The sequence below is a fragment of the Herpailurus yagouaroundi genome, unplaced genomic scaffold (assembly GCF_014898765.1).
Source record: "Herpailurus yagouaroundi ecotype Mexico unplaced genomic scaffold, PumYag 184, whole genome shotgun sequence".
NCBI lineage: Eukaryota > Metazoa > Chordata > Mammalia > Carnivora > Felidae > Herpailurus > Herpailurus yagouaroundi.
In genome coordinates, this window is record NW_024412415.1 from 16,840,741 (window position 1) to 16,859,196 (window position 18,456).

General features: G+C 37.2%; 1 protein-coding gene across 3 annotated transcripts in view; it reads left to right on the forward strand.

Annotated features, from left to right (window-relative positions):
* Nucleotides 1-18,456, forward strand: part of AP4E1 (adaptor related protein complex 4 subunit epsilon 1) — a 71,616-nt gene that overhangs the window by 9,480 nt on the left and 43,680 nt on the right. For 2 of the 3 annotated variants that reach the window (XM_040492682.1, XM_040492681.1), the window contains exons 4-7: nucleotides 7,694-7,767; nucleotides 9,018-9,139; nucleotides 12,533-12,692; nucleotides 15,620-15,786. In XM_040492682.1, coding sequence (XP_040348616.1) covers nucleotides 7,694-7,767; nucleotides 9,018-9,139; nucleotides 12,533-12,692; nucleotides 15,620-15,786 — 523 coding nt within the window. The remainder of the gene's footprint in view (nucleotides 1-7,693; nucleotides 7,768-9,017; nucleotides 9,140-12,532; nucleotides 12,693-15,619; nucleotides 15,787-18,456) is intronic. The other variant, XM_040492683.1, reaches the window with a different exon arrangement.

An 18,456-nucleotide genomic window follows, 5' to 3' on the forward strand; every position in this document is an offset into this window, starting at 1 on the left:
GCTTAACCGACTGCGCCACCCAGGCGCCCCACCTTCATAAGCTTTCTATAGTTTTCAGCATACAGATCCTTTACATCTTTGGTTAGATTTATTCCTAGGTATTTTATGCTTCTTGGTGCAATTGTGAATGGGATCAGTTTCTTTATTTGTCTTTCTGTTGCTTCATTGTTAGTGTATAAGAATGCAACTGATTTCTGTACATTGATTTTGTATCCTGCAACGTTGCTGAATTCATGTATCAGTTCTAGCAGACTTTTGGTGGAGTCTGTCGGATTTTCCATGTATAATATCATGTCATCTGCAAAAAGCGAAAGCTTGACTTCATCTTTGCCAATTTTGATGCCTTTGATTTCCTTTTGTTGTCTGATTGCTGATGCTAGAACTTCCAGCACTATGTTAAACAACAGTGGTGAGAGTGGACATCCCTGTCGTGTTCCTGATCTCAGGGAAAAAGCTCTCAGTTTTTCCCCGTTGAGGATGATGTTAGCTGTGGGCTTTTCATAAATGGCTTTTATGATCTTTAAGTATGTTCCTTCTATCCCGACTTTCTCGAGGGTTTTTATTAAGAAAGGGTGCTGGATTTTGTCAAAGGCCTTTTCTGCATCGATTGACAGGATCATATGGTTTTTCTCTTTTTTTTTGTTAATGTGATGTATCACGTTGATTGATTTGCGAATGTTGAACCAGCCCTGCATCCCAGGAATGAATCCCACTTGATCATGGTGAATAATTCTTTTGATATGCCGTTGAATTAGATTTGCTAGTATCTTATTGAGAATTTTTGCATCCATATTCATCAGGGATATTGGCCTGTAGTTCTCTTTTTTTACTGGGTCTCTGTCTGGTTTAGGAATCAAAGTAATACTGGCTTCATAGAATGAGTCTGGAAGTTTTCCTTCCCTTTCTATTTCTTGGAATAGCTTGAGAAGGATAGGTATTATCTCTGCTTTAAACCTCTGGTAGAACTCCCCTGGGAAGCCGTCTGGTCCTGGACTCTTATTTGTTGGGAGATTTTTGATAACCGATTCAATTTCTTCGCTGGTTATGGGTCTGTTCAAGCTTTCTATTTCCTCCTGATTGAGTTTTGGAAGAGTGTGGGTGTTCAGGAATTTGTCCATTTCTTCCAGGTTGTCCAATTTGTTGGCATATAATTTTTCATAGTATTCCCTGATAATTGTTTGTATCTCTGAGGGATTGGTTGTAATAATTCCATTTTCATTCATGATTTTATCTATTTGGGTCATCTCCCTTTTCTTTTTGAGAAGCCTGGCTAGAGGTTTGTCAATTTTGTTTATTTTTTCAAAAAACCGACTCTTGGTTTTGTTGATATGCTCTACAGTTTTTTTAGATTCTATATTGTTTATTTCTGTTCTGATCTTTATTATTTCTCTTCTTCTGCTGGGTTTAGGCTGCCTTTGCTGTTCTGCTTCTATTTCCTTTAGGTGTGCTGTTAGATTTTGTATTTGGGATTTTTCTTGTTTCTTGAGATAGGCCTGGATTGCAGTGTATTTTCCTCTCAGGACTGCCTTCGCTGCGTCCCAAAGCGATTGTTTTGGATACTAGCCCAAAACAAAGGATTGTTGTATTTTCATTTTCGTTTGTTTCCATATATTTTTTAATTTCTTCTCTAATTGCCTGGTTGACCCACTCATTCATTAGTAGGGTGTTCTTTAACCTCCATGCTTTTGGAGGTTTTCCAGACTTTTTTCTGTGGTTGATTTCAAGCTTCATAGCATTGTGGTCTGAAAGTATGCATGGTATGATTTCAATTCTTGTAAACTTATGAAGGGCTGTTTTGTGACCCCGTATATGATCTATCTTGGAGAGTGTTCCATGTGCACTCGAGAAGAAAGTATATTCTGTTGCTTTGGGATGCAGAGTTCTAAATATATCTGTCAAGTCCATCTGATCCAATGTCCCATTCAGGGCCCTTGTTTCTTTATTGACCGTGTGTCTAGATGATCTATCCATTTCTGTAAGTGGGGTGTTAAAGTCCCCTGCAATTACCACATTCTTATCAATAAGGTTGCTTATGTTTATGAGTAATTGTTTTATATATTTGGGCGCTCCGGTATTCGGCGCATAGACATTTATAATTGTTAGCTCTTCCTGATGGATAGACCCTGTCACTATTATATAATGTCCTTCTTCATCTCTTGTTACAGCCTTTAATTGAAAGTCTAGTTTGTCTGATATAAGTATGGCTACTCCAGCTTTCTTTTGGCTTCCAGTAGCATGATAAATAGTTCTCCATCCCCTCACTCTCAATCTAAAGGTGTCCTCAGGTCTAAAATGAGTCTCTTGTAGACAGCAAATAGATGGGTCTTGTTTTTTTATCCATTCTGATACCCTATGTCTTTTGGTTGGCGCATTTAATCCATTTACATTCAGTGTTATTATAGAAAGATATGGGTTTAGAGTCATTGTGATGTCTGTATGTTTTATGCTTGTAGTGATGTCTCTGGTACTTTGTCTCACAGGGTCCCCCTTAGGATCTCTTGTAGGGCTGGTTTAGTGGTGACAAATTCCTTCAGTTTTTGTTTGTTTGGGAAGACCTTTATCTCTCCTTCTATTCTAAATGACAGACTTGCTGGATAAAGGATTCTCGGCTGCATATTTTTTCTGTCTAACACACTGAAAATCTCGTGCCAATTCTTTCTGGCCTGCCAAGTTTCAAAAGAGAGATCAGTCACGAGTCTTATAGGTCTCCCTTTATATGTGAGGGCACGTTTACCCCTTGCTGCTTTCAGAATTTTCTCTTTATCCTTGTATTTTGCCAGTTTCACTATGATATGTCGTGCAGAAGATCGATTCAAGTTACGTCTGAAGGGAGTTCTCTGTGCCTCTTGGATTTCAATGCCTTTTTCCTTCCCCAGTTCAGGGAAGTTCTCAGCTATTATTTCTTCAAGTACCCCTTCAGCACCTTTCCCTCTCTCTTCCTCCTCTGGGATACCAATTATGCGTATATTATTTCTTTTTAGTGTATCACTTAGTTCTCTAATTTTCCCCTCATACTCCTGGATTTTTTTATCTCTCTTTTTCTCAGCTTCCTCTTTTTCCATAACTTTATCTTCTAGTTCACCTACTCTCCTCTGCCTCTTCAATCCGAGCCGTGGTGGTTTCCATTTTGTTATGCATTTCGTTTAAAGCGTTTTTCAGCTCCTCGTGACTGTTCCTTAGTCCCTTGATCTCTGTAGCAAGAGATTCTCTGCTGTCAGCTATACTGTTTTCAAGTCCAGCGATTAATTTTATGACTATTATTCTAAATTCACTTTCTGTTATATTATTTAAATCCTTTTTGATCAGCTCATTAGCTGTTGTTATTTCCTGGAGATTCTTCTGAGGGGAATTCTTCCGCTTGGTCATTTTGGATAGTCCCTGGCGTGGTGAGGACCTGCAGGGCACTTCCCCTGTGCTGTGCTGTGGTGTATAACTGGAGTTGGTGGGCGGAGCCGCAGTCAGACCTGATGTCTGCCCCCAGCCCACCGCTGGGGCCACAGTCAGACTGGTGCGTGCCTTCTCTTCCCCTCTCCTAGGGGCGGGATTCACTGTGGGGTGGGGTGGCCTGTCTGGGCTACTTGCACTCTGCCAGGCTTGTGATGCTGGGGATCTGGCGTCTTAGCTGGGGTGGGTAGGCAAGGTGCTCAGGCGCAGGAGGGGCAGGCTTAGCTTGCTTCTCCTTAGGTGATCCACTTCAGGAGGGGCCCTGTGGCAGCAGGAGGGAGTCAGATCCGCTGCCGGAGGTTTGGCTCCGCAGAAGCGCAGAGTTGGGTGTTTGCGCGGAGCGAGCAAGTTCCCTGGCAGGAACTGGTTCTCTTTGGGATTTTGGCTGGGGGATGGGCGGGGGAGATGGCGCTGGTGAGCGCCTTTGTTCCCCACGAAACTGAGCTCTGTCGTCCGGGGGCTCAGCAGCTCTCCTTCCCTTTGTCCTCCAGCCTTCCCGCTTTCTGAGCAGAGCTGTTAACTTATGACCTCCCAGCCGCTAAGTCGCCCTTGCTGTCGGAACACAGTCCGTCAGGCCCCTCCGCTTTTTGCAAGCCAGACTCGGGGGCTCTGCTTGGTCGGCGAGCCGCCCCTCCTCCCCGGCTCCCTCCCGCCAATCCGCGGAGCGCGCACCGCCTCGCCGCCCTTCCTACCCTCTTCCGTGGGCCCCTCGTCTGCGCTTGGCTCCGGCGACTCCGTTCTGCTAATCCTCTGGTGGTTTTCTGGGTTATTTAGGCAGGTGTAGGTGGAACTAAGTGATCAGCAGGACGCGCGGTGAGCCCAGCGTCCTCCTACACCGCCATCTTCCTCCAAATCAAGTTTTAACTCTTCTTTTATCACTCTGGTGACTTTTACCATCATCTTTGGGTGGTATCTTTTCATATATTAATGTCTTAGCTCTTGAACTAATTCTAAGATCCCCAAAGGCAGGGAAATTTTGAAAACAATAGTCAATATTAGGTGGTTGGTGCTGTAATTTTGTACGACTGTTGCTATATTGTGCTTCTTAGACTGGCATACCATTTTTTTCATTTTCAATTTAATTTTATTATTAAAAATATATAAAGTTCAAAAGTTAAGACCTTATAAAAAGGTATAATCAAACAAGTCTCACTTTTAATTTCTAGTCCGTCTTACCCAGTTTGCTCCTTACTGCCATAAGTAACCATTTTCATTAGTTTGTAATTAATCTTTCCATTGTTTCTTCTTGCAAAACAAGCAAATGCATGGGAACACACTCATAAACTCTCTCTTACACAAATGATAACATGGTATATAGATTATTATACACCTTGTTTTGACATCTTCATACTCTTATACAGTTGCATAATTTTCATTGGATGGATGGATAGGCCATTATTTTTTTCAATCAGGTCCCTATTGGTGGACATGTGGGTTATTTTTTTTTTTTCTCTTGTAAATAATGTTGCAGTGAATAACCTTGTACCTGTGTTATTCATAGTTCTGGAGGCTTATTTTAATAGAGACCTCAGAGTCATTTTTATTGAGATTCATGATCTTAGGGAAATATTTTATTGCCAAGTAGAGGAACTTATTTCTGCAGGTATCAGACAATTTTTATGTGTGCTAGTGAGTATAAGTTTTTTTTAAGATATCATTTAAACCTTCTATATGTCTTCACTGTGTTAGTATTGCCTTTTCAACTCTCCTGAGATTTCTAAGATTAGCTTTGGTGCTTTCTCTGATGGAGATGCCTTCTTCTTTTTATTTACTCACTATTTTTTAATTTTTTTAATGTTTATTTTTGAGAGAGAGGGAGAGAGAGAGAGAGACAGAGCGTGAGTGGGGGAGGGGCAGAGAGAGAGGGAGACAGAATCCAAAGCAGACTCCAGACTCTGAGCTGTCAGCACAGAGCCTGATGCAGGACTCGAACCCACAGACCACGAGATCATGACCTGAGCTGAAGTCAGATGCTTTAGCTGATTGAGCCACCCAGGTGCCCCTATTATTATTTTTTAAGGTTTGTTTATTTATTTATTTTATTTACTTTTAAATTTTATTTTATTTTTTAATTTACATCCAAGTTAGTTAGCATGTAGTGCAACAATGGTTTCAGGAGTAGATTCTTTAATGCCCCTTACCCATTTAGCCCATCCCCCCTCCCACAACCCCACCAGTAACCCTCTGTTTGTTCTCCATAAGAGTCTCTTATATTTTGTCCCCCACCCCGTTTTTATATTATTTTTGCTTCCCTTCCCTTCTGTTCATCTCTTTTGTATCTTAAAGTCCTCATATGAGTGAAGTCATACGATATTTGTCTTTCTCTGACTAATTTCACTTAACATAATACCCTCTAGTTCCATCCACATAGTTGTGAAATGTTTACTTATTTTTGAGGGAAAGAGAGAGGGAGGGGCAGAGAGAGAGAGAGGGAGAGAATCCTAAGCAGGCTCCACGCTGTCAGTGCAGAGCCTGACTCTGAGCTCGGACTCACAAACCATGAGAACATGACCTGAGCCAGAATCAAATGTTGGATGCTTAACTGAGAGAACCACTCAGGTGCCCCCACCTTATTATTTTTATATGTTGTTGAATATATAAATTTCAGCACCCATTAAGTTAGGTATTATGTTAGGTGCTTTATCTTATGAGATAGGTGAAAACTGAAGCTCAGAAAGGTTAAGTCACTTGTCCAAGGTCATATAGCTAGTAGATAGTGGAGCCAGAATGTAAACCCCAAGTTTCTATGAATCAAAGCCTGTATTCTTACCCTATATGTCACTCTTTCATATCAAGCATGCTCCATAATCTAGTCATTATTCTTTGCTTTCTGGAACCTTTCCATTTTTTGAGTTCACTGAATATTTTTTTCCCTGTTTTCTGACTGTCACAATAGTTAGGATATTCTTTGTAACAGAATTAAGGTTTCCTTGATATGGTCTTTGAAATTACTCATCTTCTTATACCTTGATTTTGGTGACTTGGGTGTGGGTGATACCTTAGCTGATCATGAGTTTTCAACAATCAGATAAGAACTTTTTTCTTTAAATGCTTTCTAGGGTTTTCTCCTTTCTTGCCCCTGCTTAGTTGTTTTTTCTCTCTTGCCCTGCTCCTCTGACCTTTAGTGAAGATGTTGATGTGGGTCATACCCTTTCTTCTTGGTTGTGAGAATAGATAATTTCTTACAGTTTCCCATGATTCCTAGTAGACACAGACATGATGGGGACAGTTAGCATTAGAATCCCTAATGAAAGAGCCGAAAGAATTGAGAAGAATGAAACACAGTGAGGATGGGTGTCAGGGAATAGGGCCTCAGGATAGACCATGGAGAGACAGGACAGCATAGGGATTAAAATATGAACTAACTCCTGGCTGGGTTTGAGTGCTGGCTTCACCATGTAATAGCTATAGACTGTGGTCATTACCCTTTTTTGTCCTTATTCTTTTTGGGATAATTATACCTACTTCATACAGTTGTGAGGATTGAATGAGGTAAGGCTTGTAATATACTGATCCACAGTAACTGTCTAACAAATGTTCTCAATCTGAAGAGTGACAAGAAAATGACATGGAGTAGCTAGATTCCATATACATGGCATTTGTCATAGTATTAATGTATTTCCTCAACCCTAAGATGTACTTTTTTATGTTTTAATATTATTGAAATGAAAATGCTTATTTAAATCAAGTACACTTAATGTGGTAGACAGTGTTTCTTTCCTCAACAACTCTTATTCCTTCAATAGTGTATCTCCAAATGAGAAAATAGATATTGTGTATGGCTTAATATGTGATTTACATCATACGGGTTGGTATTAGGTAGCTCATTCAATAATAAGAAATAGCCAGTAACTCACTAGTAACTATAGTAACTATTTTTATATAGTTATCTTTGGCTGTAAGATAGAAAATGTAATGTTTTAATTGATTGTGTAGAGATATGCACAGAAGATAGAAGGCATATATTTCTAATGTCATTTATAAGACTTTAAGTTGGTACATATAGCCTCTTTTCCATTTTGGTGACAATCCTGTGAAATACACAATTCTGAAAGATTTCAGGATAAAGAACATCTGAAATCTTCCTGAAGTTTTTGAACTTCATATTTTCCAATCTGTTTTTATAGTTACCTGTAGTTGTTATCTTTGACACTTAAATTTTGGAATATATTATTGCTTTGTTTAACTTTTCCTGGGAAAAGTCATTTTTGGCAGGTAATAATGAGACTTTTCCCCTCAAATTTTATAGGTTATTTGGCTGTTTCTTTATTTCTACATGAAAGTCATGAGCTGTTGCTTCTCCTTGTGAATACAGTTGTAAAGGTACTGTACTATATGTTGGTTAGTATGAAGTCTTAAGTTAGTCCTGCGGGCTTCTGACATTTCACCTCTATCATATTGAGTTAGATATTTTTGGAAGAAGCCAGGCTTACAGAATGGGCTTAGAAAGATCTTTTAGATCAGTTTCTGAGTTTGTAAAATGAAGTTTATAATAGAACTTAGCCAAGTTATAAGGGTTAAATGGAACACTGTGTTAAAGTAGGAAGTAGTTGCTCCTGCCGCTCGCTCTTATTATTGTTTCTTTTAAAAGCAGATCTCCAGGGGCACCTGGGTGGCTCAGTGGATTAAGCATCTGACTCTTGATCTCAACTCAGGTCTTGATCTCAGGATTGTGAGTTGAAGCCCTGTGTTGGGCTCCACACTAAGCGTGGCGCCTAGTTAAAAAAAAAAGCAAGACAGCAATCATGCAGCTCTGCAGACCTTTAGTCAGATCCACTTTTCTGACTGTCTTTTTCTTCAGGATCTCTTCTAAAAGGATATAGATATAAACTGAATAGTTGAAGTCTTTCAAATTCTAAAAGTCATTTTTAAGGAGAATAGAGTATAATTGGGTAACTGAAATTTATAGATAATAAAAATACAGTGTAATCCACACAGTGTTTTTTCCTGTTAAACTTTGGATCAAAATTAGTAATGAAACGTAATCAAACTGTTGAGCTCTTCCATGTTTTTCTGGATGTATGACTCTGTGTATGTGAATGTGTATAGGGTACTTTCTGAATTTTAAGTTACATACTCTTTTATGGTTACTAGTAGCTTAAATTTTTCAGGATTTTCCAAAATAAATTTATGTTTCCAAAATAAATCTGTTTGAATGATTTATAAACTTTGTGCATATAGAAGTATATAAACACACGCATTATATACAATCTAGAATTACTTCCTTTTAAACATCTACTCAATTAACAAGAAAAAAATTCAAAGATCGGTTTTGTTATTAGTTTAGAAAAGTTTTAAACGCTGTAGTAAAGGAGACTACTATGGGTCAGTGTCAGAACAGAAATACAGTTTCCTTTTGGATCAGTTGCTTTTTGGCTATATGTATCTTAGTTGACTCTATTAAGGGAAATGAAACAGTAGGATATTCCTACACAATATGAGGTAAACCTGAATGTACAAATTGATTATAAAGTTAGTAGAAAACCATAAAGTATGTAGGGCCATTGCAGTATTGAACTCAACGTAGTTTCAAAATGTGCACTGAATGTTTGTTTGCTCACTGATTATGTCAGGACTTGCAGAGCACTAACCTGGTAGAAGTATGCATGGCACTTACTGTCGTCAGCCAGATATTCCCTCGAGAAATGATTCCAGCTGTTCTTCCATTAATTGAAGATAAACTTCAACATTCTAAGTAAGTAAATTCTTTTTGGGTATGTGTCTATACTATATATTTCAAAATAAAAATTTATACTAAAAAACTTATTCTAACTTTAACTTAATGCTGCCAGGGTAGAGGATAGACTTAGACTGCCTGATACAATGCAGAAATCTCTGATAGCATTGTCCCTTATTTTATGTGGGTTTGGGAAAATGTTAGGCAGCTTTCTAAAGTTAAACCAAGAGGCAGTGAGGTTTGGTGTCAGGAATCTGTGGCTTTCCTCCCAGTTCTACCACTAACCAGTAGTGGTCCTGTTTTTCCTTTGACTATGTGGGATTGGTTGAAATATGTTAGTTTTCACAAAGTTGTTTTGAGGATAAAGTGGAATAATGGAAAAAAATTGGCAGTGAGTGGTTCAAGTGCTGTGAATGCAGAGCTTCCGTATACGGGGGATGCTTTGATGGCAAAACTGTAACATTCAGATTCTGTTTTATAGCAAAATATATCCAAATAAACCTTAACTTGTAGTATTTTGCTAATCTTACCTTGTAAGATTCCTTAACTTGTTCCTTATCAGCTTGAATTTTTTTTTCCTTCAAAGATTTTATTTTAATTCAACTTAGTTAGCATATAGTGTAGTATTGGTTTCAGAAGTAGAACTCAGTGATTAATCACTTAGTATAACACCCGGTGCTCATCACAAGTGCCCTCCTTAGTACCCGTTACCCATTTAATGGCCAGCACCCTTTAGCCCATCTCCCTACCGACCTTCCTTCCAGCATCCCTCAGTTTGAGCTTGACTTACCTTTTCACTAATTATTTTGTTTTATTGTGGGTTTTTTTTTTTTTTTTTTTTTTGACAAGCCCCTTAACTTTATAACCTTTAGAACTAGGAACAGTTTGCAATCATTTTCTTTTTTCTTTTCTTTTTTCTTTCTTTTCTTTTCTTTTCTTTTGTTTTCTTCTTCTATTTCTTTCTGGTTTTTTTTGTATTACAATATTTTAGTTATACTTATATTCTTTTTTTTTTAATTAAAATTTTTTTAGTGTTTATTTTTGAGAGGGTGGGGTGGAGCTGAGAGAGAGGGAGACAGAATCCAAAGCAGTCTCTGCACTGTCAGCACAAAGCCTGACATGGGGCTCAAACCCATGAACTGTGAGATCATGACCTGTGCCAAAGTTGGATGCTCAACCAACTGAGCTACCCAGGTACCCCAATATACATACATTCTTAATAAAAATATTTTGTTGCTCATAACAACATTTCTTTATTTTATATGTTTTTTTAAGCTAGTGATTTTAGTGTTCTAAGATTAAAAAATGTTGTCTTATGGTTTGTATTCTTTAAGAAATTTTGGACCATGAAACTTCTGGCTAAAATGATAGCTTTTGCTAAGAATTATGGAATAACTTCATAAGTTTTTCATACTTGTTTTAATGCTTTGTTTATGTCAAATCTGTCTTCAGAACAAATGATGGATGTAAACGATTAATTATTGGAAATAAAATACTAGTTTTTCTTAGATAATTACAGGTTGATCTGATGATAGCAGAGCATTATTTTTGTGTAATTTTTCCATACCCACACTGTTTTGTGATAATGGTACTTACTGATCCTTTGTTTGAAATCCTTCTGAGAACTGAATTTTTTCCTTATTGCTTTCCATGTGCTCTAATTTCAAATATTGGTATCTCCTGTCTTCTACCAGTTAGACTTTTTGAAATTCTGCTTCTGTAGTTATGGCCATAACTAACTCCATGCAGAAAAATATGGGTCAGAGCTATAGGTATGCTAGTGGATGTCATAAAGAAGATGTGGCTTGGACTTGACTTTTGAGTTTCACCAAGCCAGACCTAGAGCCCCGATCTAGGTCTCTTGATGTCTTTTGTTAGTACCACCACATAGGGCCAGGCCTAGGGATTCCTGAGCCTGTTCAGTATTTGTATTCTTTTATCTCACCTCATTTACCTACTCTCTCAGAACTGATATTGGTTAACACTCAATAGCAATATATTGAGATGTAGTTTACAGTCACCATAGTATTAATACTACTGGCAAATCTGTTGTTAACCTACTTTTTCTTTCCATATCAAAATAATTTTCTATCATGGCATAGTTTGCCTAGGAAAGTAGTGAGTTGCTTGTTAATGGAATTTAGCAGAAGCTGGAGGACATTTTTTAGGAATCTTATAAAAGATACTCTTTTTTTTTTTTTTAAAGTTTATTTATTTATTCTGAGAAAGCCAGAGAGAACACAAGTCAGGGAGGGGCAGAGAGAGAGGGAGACAGAGTCCCAAGCAGTCTCTGTATTGTCAGCATGGAGCCTGATGCGGGGCTCAAATTCACAAAACCATATCATGACCTGAGCCAAAACCAAGAGTCAGATGCTTAACCTACTAAGCCACCCAGGCGTCCCATAGAAAGTATTCTTGATTGGAACACAGAAGATTGCATTGAGTAATCTCAGTTTGGAGATTCTGTGATTTTAGGTAAAAGAAATATATATTAAGGAACCCTAATAGTAAATACTTTAGTTTTGTGACATTTGCTGCTGTTATGAACACTGCCAGCATAGCCTGCCTGCAAATATATTTAGAAATAGGCGTGAGTGAGAATTAACAAGGAAATGTACTAACTTGGAAATTACATTATGAACATAAGATAGTGACTTGTTATTTTGCTTCTTGTGTGCTAGAGATTATCTGTTAAAAATTAAGTGTAAGACTAGCATATACTTTCCTCTTTGTTGTAATGACATTTCTGAAACGTGAGCTGGAAAAGGGGAGGAGTGACATTTTTAATGTGAGTCTTCCTATTGCCCTGGCTCCCTAAAGTATTTCAAGTATGCTTGCCCATGGTACAAAAGAAGAAATCTTTAAAGGTATAATGTTAATGAGATTTTATTAATTTTTAAATAAAATAATAAATATTAATAAAACAATAAAATAAAATAATGTTATAATAAAATATAATAATACATATTAATTTATTGATATCAACATTGATAAATATACTGTATAATATTACTAGCCAGAGTTACTTCTTACAGATTTGAACTGTTGATTCTTTTCCCAATTTCTAGAGAGATGGCTTTCAAAAATGGAATTAGGGAATTAAGGAATTTATTTATCTTTCTTGTTTGTTCTGGTTTCAAAACTAATATTTGCTGGTTACCAAAAATTCTGTACCTAAAGAAATATATAATATGAGCAGTTAAAATCTTTTGAGGTCTTACCTCCGAGAGATAACTACTTTTTATAGTTTGATGGATTAGAATATAGAAATTAACAGTAAGTGTGTAATTCTTTCTTTCTTTTTGTATTAAGGTAATAGCTGATATTGTGAAATCATCTTGTGTACAATATTTTCAAACTAAATGCCTGTGAATTCAGACAGTTTGTTTAGATTTTATTTTTTCTCTTTAGGGAGATTATACGAAGAAAAGCTGTTCTGGCATTATATAAATTCCATCTCATTGCTCCTAATCAAGTACAGCATATCCATATTAAGTTTCGGAAAGCACTTTGTGACAGAGATGTTGGGGTCATGGCTGCTTCTTTGCACATATACTTTAGGATGATTAAGGTAAGTTGGAAATTTCAGGAAGTACTGAGTAGTTGCCATTAGAAAAATGTAATTATGGAATAAAAAGAACTCACGTTTTTCAGTAAAATCCTTAATGAACATGTCAAGTTTTTATTATTGACTTTTTAATAGTAATTTTTATAAGTTGTTGATAGCATGAGTTGTTGTAGGCACATTACAGAATTAGTCTTTTTTTTAAATGCCTAAGTTTTTTGTGTTACTAAAGATGCATGGAAAAATGGTAACTATGGAAGGTGATTGAAATTTGCAGATTTGTGGTTTTTAAAAAAAAATTTTTTTTATTAGTTTTCTTTATTTTTGAGAGGCAGAGTGAGACAGAGCACGCGTGAGGGAGGGGCAGAGAGGGAGGAAGACACAGAATTGGAGGCAGGCTCCAGGCTCTGAGCTGTCAGCATAGAGCCCGATGTGGGGCCTGAACTCATGAACCGTGAGATCATGACTTGAGCCGAAGTCGGACGCTCAACCAACTGAGCCACCCAGGTGCTCCCAGATTTGTGGTTTTTTAAGCAGTGACTTTTATACGACTTCATAAGATGCATAAGAGCTTATTGAAATGAGGAGAGCTGGTGGAGGGTGTGTAAACTATAGATTACGTTGCTGACTCCTTAAATTGATACTGTGTCAGATGAAGAAGGAAGGTCGAATGGTATGGTAACATTTTCTAAATGGTGATATGAGTTTATACTAATTCAGCCCCAGTGCATTGCCTGAAATCCTTTGTATTCCATGTGAGATATTCCATGATGAGTACTGTAAAACAAAATGGAATATGTCACTGAATTAAATTTACAGTTACAGAACTGAAAGTTGTGTTCATTTTTATTCATTATGCTCCAAAATAGATTTGGTATAAATAGATACTTGATATTAAATCTTGTTTTTCCTCTAACGTTTACTAAACTTTGAAAGAGCTATTATTTCCCTTCCAAATATGTGTCGTTGATAGTGACATAAAAATTACGATGAGGAATCTAATGTTTATTCTGAGGAATATGTATTTAAATTCACCAGTCCAAGAGATTAGTCAGATAGATAATCAAAACACACTCATTTGGAACACAGGTATGTTTAAATACAATAGGGTTAATTAATTTTTAAAAGGCAGATGCACTGATTTTGGGAGGTTTGAGTAGACTTGACTGTGCCCTGTGCTCTTCCACCCAGAACACATTTATTTATTATTGTTATTATTTAATGTTTGTTTATTTGAGAGAGACAGAGAAAGTGCATATGGGAGAGGGGCAGAGAGAGAGAGAGGGAGAGAAAGAATCCCTCTGCACTGACAGTGCAGCGTGACACAGGACTCGATCTCACAAACCATGAGATCATGACCTGAACCAAAATCAGGAGTCCCACACTTAACCAACGGCGCCACCCAGGCGCCCCTATTTTTGGTCTTAAATTGCAGTTTGAAACTGTTCATAAGCACTAAGGGCAAACTGAGTTAATCTCAAACTTAAATTAATCTCTTAATGTGGCAGTACTTCACTAGTAGTTCTTGATTAACCACCTAATGGACATCTGCTAATTCAATGTGTGACTTAAAGATAGTGTTATAGGGGCGCCTGGGTGGCGCAGTCGGTTAAGCGTCTGACTTCAGCCAGGTCACGATCTCGCGGTCCGTGAGTTCGAGCCCCGCGTCAGGCTCTGGGCTGATGGCTCGGAGCCTGGAGCCTGTTTCCGATTCTGTGTCTCCGTCTCTCTCTGCCCCTCCCCCGTTCATGCTCTGTCTCTCTCTGTCCCAAAAAATAAATAAAAAACGTTGAAAAAAAAATTAAAAAAAAAAAAAAGATAGTGTTATATTAGCCAAAAATGGGGTCAATGTTCAAGTGTGCTAAGGAGATGAAATACAGTGGAGACAGTATAAATGATCACATTGATGTATTTATTGTGTGTATGAGAGAGAGAGAGAGAGAGAGAGATGGGAAGTGAGGCAAAGGATGTGAGAAATGAGAATAGAATAGGAAAGAATATAGTTTAAGGGAAAAAAACTGATTTCAGTTTTTGCCTTCTTACCCTATTTCTCTATATTATGAAGACTTTTTAAAAACTATTTTATTAATTTATTAAGACTTTTATTTATTTTTAAAAAAAGATACATTTTTATATTTTAAAAAAAGATATATATTTTTTCTTTTAGAGAGAGAGAGAGTGAGTGCGCAGGGAAGAGGGGCAGAGGGAGAGAGAGAGAATCCCCAGCAGGCTCCATCCCCAGCAGTCCATCCCCAGGCTGACATGGGGCTTGATCCCACGACGCTGAGATCATGACCTGAGCTGAAATCAAGAGTTGGATGCTTAACTGACTGAGCCACCCAGGCGCCCTTTTTTTCACTTTTTGATTTAATTGCTGGTATTGGCTAACAAAAGTTCAATATAAGATATAATTATAAGAACTTACGAAATGTGATTAAGACTCTGTGTGGAGACAAGTAGTGAATGGTGGAAGCCTTTTGGGGGATGATTCAGCTTTGGATCAGGTAGTCAGAGTAGTTTCATCATGGAAGACATTAAACACATTAGAGTATGGTTTTATTTTTATTAAAAAAAATTTTTTTAATGTTTTTATTTATTTTGAGAGAGAGAGACTGAGCGCGAGCTGGGGAGGGGCAGAGAGAGTGGGAGACACAGAATCCAAAGCAGGCCCCAGGCTCTGAGCTGTCAGCAAAGAGCCTGACGTGGGACTTGAACTCGTGAACCACGAGATCATGACCTGAGCTGAAGTTGGATGCTTAACCATTGAGCCACCCAGGTGCCCCTAGAGTACTGTTTTATTAAATGTGAACATGCAGCTTCTAAGTTAACATGCCCTAAGTTAGATTTTGTATGGCATTTAAACCAGGTCTATTTTATATTTGATAAGAGATTATTATTAATAGAAAGTTTTTTGTTTTGTTTTTTGGGTATAGGAGAATTCATCTGGATATAAAGACTTGACGGGGAGTTTTGTAACAATTTTGAAGCAAGTAGTTGGAGGAAAGCTCCCAGTAGATTTCAATTACCATAGTGTACCAGCACCATGGTTACAAATCCAGCTCTTGAGAATACTAGGACTTCTAGGAAAAGACGATCAAAGGTAAACTATTCTAAGCAAACTTGATACCCTGATAGCCTGTCACCTAGAAGTTTCATAAGTCAGATTCTCCCAATGTTTAATTGGCTTAATAATGATAAATAAATCACTGTAAGAAGTATATAATAGGTGCTGGGATAATCCTGGCTCTCTGCTTATCTAATCCTGCTCATAGGGAAAGGTGACTCTGAAGCTCCATATCTTTCCTGAAGCCTTCTTAAACATTCTAGTTCAGGGATTTGGAAACTTTCTTTACTGTAAAGGGCCAGATAATAAATATTTGATGCTTTGTGGGCTGTATGTTGTCTGTTGAAGCCCGCTGTTGTATAACTTAAAGCAATCATAGATAATACGTAAGGAATGAGCACTACTGTATTCCAGAAAAACTTTTTATGGACATTAAAACTTGAATTTTGTATAATCTTTATGTATCATGAGATATTATTCTTATTTTTTTCCTCATTTAAAAATGTAAGAACCATTCTTAGCCTGTAGCCATACAAATACAAACATCCAGCCAGGATAGTCCTGGAGACAGTAGTTTGCTGACTCTTCCTCTGGTTGGATGTGCGTGTTTCATTTAATTCATTTGTCTGAATTACTCTTTTAGCCAATACTTTATATTAAAATTTTTATGGTGTCTTTTCAATTATGCATATTGTTTGTAACTTTTTATTTTCTCATAGTTTTTCTTTTTTTTTTTTAATGTTTATTTTTTGAAAGAGAGAGAGAGTACGAGTGGGGGAGAGGCAGAGAGAGAGAGGGAGACACAGAACCCAAAGAAGGCTCCAGGCTCTGAGCTGTCAGCACAGAACCTGACACAGGGCTTGAACTTATGAACAATGAAATCATGACCTGAGCTGAAGTCAGACGCTTAACTGACTGAGTCACCCAGGTGCCCTTATTTTGTCATAGTTTTTCAGACTTACCAGAAAGTTCCAACAACAGATCAAGAAGCTTCCTTATACCTTTTACCTAGAGTCATCAATTATTTTCATATGTCTTATCATTCTTTCTCTTTCTATATATATGTGCATGTGTGCACACATATTAAATTTTTTTTTTCCTGAACCATTCAAGGACAAGTCTTTTAGTTCCCTTGAGAGCAAGTACCATGGCTGGAGTCCTTGATGTGTTTCTGTCTTAAGAAAATATTTGCTAGTCAGTGTTCTGACTTTATAAGATCTGGTTTTCCTTTATGCAGTACAGTACCTTCTAATTCTTTAGCCTAGCTTTACAAAGGGATTGTATTCTAGGCTTTTGCTCCTAGTAATGCCTTGTCAGTGTCATGCCAGTGTCCATCTGCCTATGAGCTCCTGGTGAGAGCTAGCTGGACTGTATCACTCTTGATATTGCTATGTCATTTTTTCTGTGTTTCTGACTCTAAATTCCTACGTCAAAAAACTGGAGGTGATGGGAGTAGATACACACGTTAGAAATGTTTGCTATAATTTTATTTTATGTAATCCAGCCTATCCTACGGCATAGCTCTAGTTGGGAGTCCACTGGAATTCTGTTTTAAAATCACGAATTTCCTAGTAGTGCATTCAGACTTCACTAGTCTAAAAAGGTCTGTTGACAATATATTGTCATGAAGTAACTTTGGAGGCTTTTAGTGTATTTACTAAATTCATTAACTCATTATCTTCCTTCTTTCCTTTATAAATGAATTTGGGGAATACATACAAAGTTACAAAGAACGTACAAAGAGAGAGCTTACCTCCAGAGAGCTCAGTTGAATAGAATTAGGCTCAAGAAAATGAACGAAGGGTTAAACTCTTTTATGATGTTATGGAACATTAGAATATTTTTTCCTTTGTTGTCCCAACTCTGAGATTTTATGTTAACACAAATCTTGTAGTTCTTAAGACATGATTAGTCCAGTGTGGCAAAGTAAAAATGGTATTTTATAGTAGGATTCTAATGTATTTAATTGAAAGAGTTAATTTAGTGGAAAAGTCTTCTTATATTTATGTTCTTTTATATCGCTTGTTTAGATATTTTCTTTTGTTTTATAGCAGTCTTATTCTTAGGTTATTTCTGTTTGGCTTGATCATGTCTGCGCATGTTTCTATATTTCTATGTGGTTAATTATGACTCTTATGCCAGACATCAGCTTTTAAAATTGAGAAACTAGACTGTAATCTAGCTGTCGTATTACCAAATTTGAGGGGTGAATTGTAATGTCTGCTATGTGGTATTGTCTGGAAAAAGTGCTTACACAATAAAATGAGGGATTTTAGAATATGGTTCTGGATTTCACAGAATAGTTACACTTCAGTCAAGACAGAATAAAAGTCCATCCACTTCAAATTAAATTTTTATAGCTGCATATTTAGAAAAACATTTTCTGAAAAAGATGTAACATACATCATATGTCATTTGTATGGCCCCAGGTTATTTTGATCTTTTTGTTTATTTTACAGTGCAGTTTCTCTGCAAGACTACTGTGTGTATTCTGTGTTGATGGTAGTTTTTTTTTCTATTGGTGCTTTTTGAATTTGTAAAACAGAGACAAATGCCGGTTGAGAAGTCATCGTTTCACACTAGCCTCTTGCAGAGAACTTTTCTAGATTTTGAGATAGAGTGCTCTACAAAGCACTATATTTTCTTTCTCTTTCTTTCTTTTCTTTCTTTCTTTCTTTCTTTCTTTCTTTCTTTCTTTCTTTCTTT